At 58.8% G+C, this 8,212-nt stretch overlaps 1 protein-coding gene across 1 annotated transcript in view; it reads right to left on the reverse strand.

Annotated features, from left to right (window-relative positions):
• LOC139243073 (calpain-1 catalytic subunit-like) overlaps positions 1-7,027 on the reverse strand; it is a gene marked incomplete at both ends in the record, with an annotated part of 231,498 nt that extends 224,471 nt beyond the window's left edge. The window contains 4 exons of the mRNA XM_070870667.1: positions 1,067-1,227; positions 3,779-3,850; positions 4,215-4,300; positions 6,929-7,027. Of these exons, the coding sequence (XP_070726768.1) occupies positions 1,067-1,227; positions 3,779-3,850; positions 4,215-4,300; positions 6,929-7,027 (418 nt within the window). The remainder of the gene's footprint in view (positions 1-1,066; positions 1,228-3,778; positions 3,851-4,214; positions 4,301-6,928) is intronic.
• Positions 7,028-8,212: the final 1,185 nt, after the last annotated feature.

Raw genomic sequence — 8,212 nt, forward strand, 5'->3', positions numbered from 1 at the left:
TAAATCATTAATGTACAATGTAAACAGCTGGGGCCCCAGCACAGAACCTTGCGGTACCCCACTAGTCACTGCCTGCCATTCTGAAAAGTACCCATTTACTCCTACTCTTTGCTTCCTGTCTGACAACCAGTTCTCAATCCATGTCAGTACACTACCCCCAATCCCATGTGCTTTAACTTTGCACATTAATCTCTTGTGTGGGACCTTGTCGAAAGCCTTCTGAAAGTCCAAATATACCACATCAACTGGTTCTCCCTTGTCCACTCTACTGGAAACATCCTCAAAAAATTCCAGAAGATTTGTCAAGCATGATTTCCCTTTCACAAATCCATGCTGACTTGGACCTATCATGTCACCTCTTTCCAAATGCACTGCGATGACATCCTTAATAATTGATTCCATCATTTTACCCACTACTGAGGTCAGGCTGACCGGTCTGTAATTCCCTGTTTTCTCTCTCCCTCATTTTTTAAAAAGTGGGGTTACATTGGCTACCCTCCACTCCATAGGAACTGATCCAGAGTCAATGGAATGTTGGAAAATGACTGTCAATGCATCCACTATTTCCAAGGCCACCTCCTTAAGTACTCTGGGATGCAGTCCATCAGGCCCTGGGGATTTATCGGCCTTCAATCCCATCAATTTCCCCAACACAATTTCCCGACTAATAAGGATTTCCCTCAGTTCCTCCTCCTTACTAGACCCTCCGACCCCTTTTATATCCGGAAGGTTGTTTGTGTCCTCCTCAGTGCATACCGAACCAAAGTACTTGTTCAATTGGTCCGCCATTTCTTTGTTCCCCGTTATGACTTCCCCTGATTCTGACTGCAGGGGACCTACGTTTGTCTTTACTAACCTTTTTCTCTTTACATATCTATAGAAGCTTTTGCAATCCGTCTTAATGTTCCCTGCAAGCTTCTTCTCGTACTCCATTTTCCCTGCCCTAATCAAACCCTTTGTCCTCCTCTGCTGAGTTCTAAGGGGGGCAGAGAGAGAGAGGGGGGCAGAGAGAGAGAGAGGGGGGGCAGTGTGGGTGGGAGGGTCCGGGGGCCGAGACCTCACTCACCGGGATTATTACGGCAGCCCCCGGCCGTGCTGCCCCTCCGCCAGGACCCACTGAACACGGCCGAGTTCCACTTCTTCTGCTCGTCTCCCTCGAGGGTGTCTGGGGTCAGGTTGCAGATCTCCAGCCTCGAATATTGCCGCAGGAACTCGGAAAACGCCATCCTGGACAAACATCCAACACACACTCACCCTCCGATCATCACCCTCCGTCCTGCCCCCTCCCCTCCCTCCTCACCCTCCGATCATCACCCTCCCTCCTCACCCTCCCCTCCCACCTCACCCTCCGATCATCACCCGCCCTCCTCACCCTCCCCCTCCCTCCTCACCCTCCGATCATCACCCTCCGTCCTACACCCTCCCCTCCCTCCTCACCCTCCGATCATCATCCTCCCCCTCCCTCCTCACCCTCCGTCCTGCAGCCTCCCCCTCCGTCCTGCACCCTCCGTCCTGCAGCCTCCCCCTCCCTCCTCACCCTCCGTCCTGCAGCCTCCCCCTCCCTCCTCACCCTCCGTCCTGCAGCCTCCCCCTCCCTCCTCACCCTCCGTCCTGCAGCCTCCCCCTCCCTCCTCACCCTCCGTCCTGCAGCCTCCCCTCCCTCCTCACCCTCCGATCATCACCCTCCGTCCTGCACCCTCCCCCTCCCTCCTCACCCTCCGTCCTGCAGCCTCCCCTCCCTCCTCACCCTCCGTCCTGCACGCTCCGTCCTGCACCCTCCCCCTCCCTCCTCACCCTCCGTCCTGCAGCCTCCCCTCCCTCCTCACCCTCCGTCCTGCACCCTCCTCCTCCCTCCTCACCCTCCGTCCTGCAGCCTCCCCTCCCTCCTCACCCTCCGATCATCACCCTCCGTCCTACACCCTCCTCCTCCCTCCTCACCCTCCGATCATCACCCTCCGTCCTGCACCCTCCGTCCTGCACCCTCCGTCCTGCACCCGACCCCTCCCTCCTCACCCTCCGATCATCACCCTCCGTCCTGCGCCCTCCCCTCCCTCCTCACCCTCCGATCATCACCCTCCGTCCTGCACCCTCCCCTCCCACCGCACCCTCCGATCATCACCCTCCGTCCTGCGCCCTCCCCTCCCTCCTCACCCTCCGATCATCACCCTCCGTCCTGCACCCTCCGTCCTGCACCCTCCGTCCTGCACCCGACCCCTCCCTCCTCACCCTCTGATCATCACCCTCCGTCCTGCGCCCTCCCTCGTCTCCCTTCCCCTCCTCGCCCTCCCTCGCTCCTCCTCGCCCTCCCTCGGCGCGGACACGATGGTCAAATTAAATGGTTTTAAATGTAGGGAAGTTGACAAACATTAAACAAAGATCTCCAACGAAAGCAGCCGTACCAATTCCCTCCCCTTCCTCTGATTCCATGTCCTTTCACCTTCCCCAGTACTCCCTGCCTGGCACCCTGTCCAGGTCCCGGTACACCCCAGCGAGCGCACTTCCCCCAGCCCTGTATCTGTATCTCCATCAGCTCTCTCACAAACTCTCGGCTTTTCTCAATCCATGTTGATTGCTTCCAATTATATCCTCTTCATCGAGATATTTACTCATTTCATCTTTCATTACAGACACTAAAATCTTCCCTACCATAGACATTAAACCAGCGGACCTGTGGGAGGGGCAGTACTGAGGGAGTGCACTGTCGGAGGGGCAGTACTGAGGGAGTGCACTGTCGGAGGGGCAGTACTGAGGGAGTGCACTGTCGGAGGGGCAGTACTGAGGGAGTGCACTGTCGGAGGGGCAGTACTGAGGGAGTGCACTGTCGGAGGGGCAATACTGAGGGAGTGCACTGTGGGAGGGGCAGTACTGAGGGAGTGCACTGTCGGAGGGGCAGTACTGAGGGAGTGCACTGTCGGAGGGGCAGTACTGAGGGAGTGCTGCACTGTCGGAGGGGCAGTACTGAGGGAGTGCTGCACTGTCGGAGGGGCAGTACTGAGGGAGTGCAGCACTGTCGGAGGGACAGTACTGAGGAGCCCCGCATTGTCGGAGGGGCAGTACTGAGGGAGACCCGCACTGTCGGAGGGGCAGTACTGAGGGAGCCCCTCACTGTCAGAGGGGCAGTACTGAGGGAGCCCCGCACTGTCGGAGGGGCAGTACTGAGAGAGCGTTGCACTGTCGGAGGGGCAGTACTGAGGGAGTGCTGCACTGTCGGGGGGGGCAGTACTGTTTTTCGGATGAAACGTTAAACCGAGGCTCCGCCTGCCCTCTCAGGTGGATGTAAAAGATCCCAGGGCACTATTTTGAAGAAGAGCAGGGGAGTTATCCCCGGTGTCCTGGGGCCAATAGTTATCCCTCAATCAACAGAACAAAAATAAAAGTTTATCTGGTCATTATCACAGTGCTGTTTGTGGGAGCTTGCTGTGCGCAAACCGGTTGCCGTGTTTCCCACAGTACATCAGTGACTGCACTCCAGGAAGTACTTCATTGGCCGTGAGGCGCTTTGGGACGTCCAGTGAAAGGCCGCTGGAGAAATGGGATCTTTCTGTGCAACCCTGTCTCAGGTTCTGGATGTGAGGTCCACCTGAGCATGTGCACTGGGCAGGTCCCAGACCCCTCCCTCCCTCCCCGTGCGCTCCATCCCACTATCATCGCCGGGAAGTTAAAGTCATCAGCCTTTACCTGCTTACAATGTGAGAGTTAAACTGCTCAGTCACCCCCCGCACCGCCCATCCCGGCCTCGCCCACGCTCCGCGAATTCCCGCTCCCAAGCTGTGCTTACCAGAATTCCCCGTCCTCCACCTGCACCATCCCGTCCCGCTCATCCGGGTCGATGGAATTCCATTCCGAGGAACTGGAGAGAAACAGAGCGCGAGATCAGGTCAACACAGGGGACAGAACCCAGCCTGGGACACCACCATCATCGCACCCAGACACACTCCTCCCAGCCCTCGCAAACACTCCCCCATTCTAGAACATTCCCTCCCTCCCACCCACGCCCCATTCTAGAACCTTCCCTCCCTCCCACCCACGCCCCATTCTAGAACATTCCCTCCCTCCCACCCACACCCTATTCTAGAACATTCCCTCCCTCCCACCCACACCCTATTCTAGGACATTCCCTCCCTCCCACCCACACCCTATTCTAGGACATTCCCTCCCTCCCACCCACGCCCTATTCTAGAACATTCCCTCCCACCCCTTGCCCTCGCACTCACTTGTCGCTCCAGGCTCCAGTCCACTCCACTTGACCCCAGGGGTTCCTAATCCGGATAAGCCGCTCACTTCTTCCCCGGTAGTCCACCTGTGGGGTTGAAAGGTCACACGGAGATTAGCGTTTGACCTGACAGTCACACGAGTAAAGCCCCTCATTACCCCACAAATGGGGAAGGCGCAATAGGGAAGACCAACCATGTACGGGGGCAGTCACACCCCAACAGGCACAGACTACAGGGGTCAGGATTCAATTGACTGGAGCACCAAAGGTTAAAGGGGCCACATCAGGGACGGCAGCTGGAATCATTATTCAAGATTTGTTCATGGGATGTGGGCGTTGCTGGCCCGGGCCGGCATTTATTGCCCATCCCTAATTGCCCCTTGAGAAGGTGGTGGTGAGCCGCCTTCTTGAACCGCTGCAGTCCGTGTGGTGAAGGTGCTCCCACAGTGCTGTTAGGGAGGGAGTTCCAGGATTGTGACCCAGCGACGATGAAGGAACGGCCGATATATTTCCCAGTCAGGATGGTGTGTGACTGGGAGGGGAACGTGGAGGTGGTGGTGTTCCCATGGGCCTGCTGCCCTTGTCCTTCTAGGTGGTAGAGGTCGCGGGTTTGGGAGGTGCTGCCGGAGAAGCCTTGGCGAGTTGCTGCAGTGCATCTTGTAGATGGTACACACTGCAGCCAGGGGGCGCCGGTGGTGGAGGGAGTGAGTGTTGAAGGTGGTGGAGGGATTGAGTGTTGGAGGTGGTGGAGGGAGTGAGTGTTGAAGGTGGTGGATGGGGGGCCCATCAAGCGGCTGCTTTGTCCTGGATGGTGTCGAGCTTCTCGAGTGTTGTTGGAGCTGCACCATCCAGGCAAGTGGGGAGTGTTCCATCACACTCCTGACTTGTGCCTTGTAGATGGTGGAGAGGCTTTGGGGAGTCAGGAGGTGAGACACTCACCTGGCACTTGTGTGGTGTGAATGTTACTTGCCACTGATCAGCCCAAGCCTGAATGTTGTCCAGGACTTGCTGTATGTGGGCACGGACTGCTCCATTATCTGAGGAGTTGTGAATGGAACTGAACACTGTGCAGTCATCAGCGAACATCCCCACTTCTGACCTTATGATGGAGGGAAGGTCATTGATGGAGCAGCTGAAGATGTTTGGGCCTAGGACACTGCCCTGAGGAACTCCTGCAGCGATGTCCTGGGGCTGTGATGATTGACCTCCAACCACACACACACTGACTCTCACTGGGGTACAGTCCCACACACACTGACTCTCACTGGGGTACAGTCCCACACACACTGACTCTCACTGGGGTACAGTCCCACACACACTGACTCTCACTGGGGTACAGTCCCACACACACTGACTCTCACTGGGGTACAGTCCCACACACACTGACTCTCACTGGGGTACGGGTCCCACACACACCGACTCTCACTGGGGTACGGGTCCCACACACACTGACTCTCACTGGGGTACAGTCCCACACACACTGACTCTCACTGGGGTACAGTCCCACACACACTGACTCTCACTGGGGTACAGTCCCACACACACTGACTCTCACTGGGGTACAGTCCCACACACACTGACTCTCACTGGGGTACAGTCCCACACACACTGCCTCTCACTGGGGTACAGTCCCACACACACTGACTCTCACTGGGGTACAGTCCCACACACACTGACTCTCACTGGGGTACAGTCCCACACACACTGACTCTCACTGGGGTACAGACCCACACACACTGACTCTCACTGGGGTACGGGTCCCACACACACTGACTCTCACTGGGGTACAGTCCCACACACACTGACTCTCACTGGGGTACAGTCCCACACACACTGACTCTCACTGGGGTACAGTCCCACACACACTGACTCTCACTGGGGTACAGTCCCACACACACCGACTCTCACTGGGGTACAGTCCCACACACTGACTCTCACTGGGGTACAGTCCCACACACACTGACTCTCACTGGGGTACAGTCCCACACACACTGACTCTCACTGGGGTACAGTCCCACACGCACTGACTCTCACTGGGGTACAGTCCCACACACTGACTCTCACTGGGGTACAGTCCCACACACACTGACTCTCACTGGGGTACAGTCCCACACACTGACTCTCACTGGGGTACAGTCCCACACACACTGACTCTCACTGGGGTACGGGTCCCACACACACTGACTCTCACTGGGGTACGGGTCCCACACACACTGACTCTCACTGGGGTACAGTCCCACACACACTGCCTCTCACTGGGGTACAGTCCCACACACACTGACTCTCACTGGGGTACAGTCCCACACACACTGACTCTCACTGGGGTACAGTCCCACACACACTGACTCTCACTGGGGTACAGTCCCACACACACTGCCTCTCACTGGGGTACGGGTCCCACACACACTGACTCTCACTGGGGTACGGGTCCCACACACACTGACTCAATGGTTTCAGTACAGGGACAGTGTGGCCATTTCTCATGAGTGAGGCTGGACATTCGACTGGTGACAGGATATTCGACTGCTAAATGCCTCACAGTTCAGCCTCAGAATGCCCTGCACAGATATACACAGGCAGGGACCTTGCTGTGTGATGTGGGGAAGGTGTCACCGCGTCACTGAAGGTATGAGAGAGCGAGAGAGGGGTAGGGTGGAGCAGACATCTATACCCAGGCCACAGCCCCTTCCCCTCACTGTCAGAAGGCCCACTCACCTCTTTGACCCCTGTCACCGAGTAGGCGTGACCTTTGACCAGCTTCTTCGCGGTCACAGCTTCCATGTCAAAGGCGCTGGTGATCTGGAACAGAACACAGGGCCAGTCAGATTCTCAACGCAAACCCCGAGAGTGTGGGACAGGCGGGGACCGGGGGCTGGGGGGGCGGAGGAGAATGGGGAGAGAGGGGGGCACGGGGGGAGAAGGGAGGAGACGGGGAGAGAGGGGAGAGATGGGGAGAGAGGGGGGGGCCGGGGAGAGAATGTTGGGGGGGACAGAGGGAGAAGGTGGGGGGGGGACGAGGAGAGGGGGGGCAGGGAGAGAGCGGGGAGGGGCGGGGTGAGAGGGGTCGGGGAGAGGGGGGGGCAGGGAGAGAGGGGTCGGGGAGAGAGGGGTGGACAGGGAGAGGGGGAGAGAGGGGGAGGGGGGGTGGGGAGAGAGTGGGGGGGAGGGGGGGGGGCGGGAAGAGAGAAAGAGCGACGGGAGGAGAGAGAGAGAGCGACGGAGGGAGAGAGAGCGACTGGGGGAGAGAGAGAGCGACGGGAGACGACGGGGGAGAGAGAGAGCGACGGGGGGAGAGAGAGCGACGTGGAGAGAGAGAGCGACGGGGGAGAGAGAGCGACTGGGGGGAGAGAGAGAGCGACGGGGGGGAGAGAGAGCGACTGGGGGGAGAGAGAGAGCGACGGGGGGAAAGAGAGAGCGACGGGGGGAGAGAGAGAGCGACGGGGGAGAGAGAGCGACTGGGGGGAGAGAGAGAGCGACGGGGGGAGAGAGAGAGCGACGGGGGGAGAGAGAGAACGACGGGGGGAGAGAGAGAGTGACGGGGGGAGAGAGAGAGTGACGGGGGAGAGAGAGAACGACGGGGGGAGAGAGAGAACGACGGGGGGAGAGAGAGAGCGACGGGGGGAGAGAGAGAGCGACGGGGGGAGGAGAGAGCGACGGGGGGAGAGAGAGAGCGACGGGGGGAGAGAGAGAGCGACGTGGAGAGAGAGAGCGACGGGGGAGAGAGAGAGCGACGGGGGGAGAGAGAGAGCGACGGGGAGAGAGAGAGCGACGGGGGAGAGAGAGAGCGACGGGGGAGAGAGAGAGCGACGGGGAGAGAGAGAGCGAGGGGGAGAGAGAGAGACGGGGAGAGAGAGAGCGACGGGGGGAGAGAGAGAGCGACGGGGGAGAGAGAGAGCGATGGGGGGAGAGAGAGAGCGATGGGGGGAGAGAGAGAGCGACGGGGGAGAGAGAGAAGCGACGGGGGAGAGAGAGAGCGACGGGGGGAGAGAGAGAGCTGAC

This window comes from Pristiophorus japonicus, unplaced genomic scaffold (assembly GCF_044704955.1).
Source record: "Pristiophorus japonicus isolate sPriJap1 unplaced genomic scaffold, sPriJap1.hap1 HAP1_SCAFFOLD_160, whole genome shotgun sequence".
In the NCBI taxonomy this organism is placed as follows: domain Eukaryota; kingdom Metazoa; phylum Chordata; class Chondrichthyes; family Pristiophoridae; genus Pristiophorus; species Pristiophorus japonicus.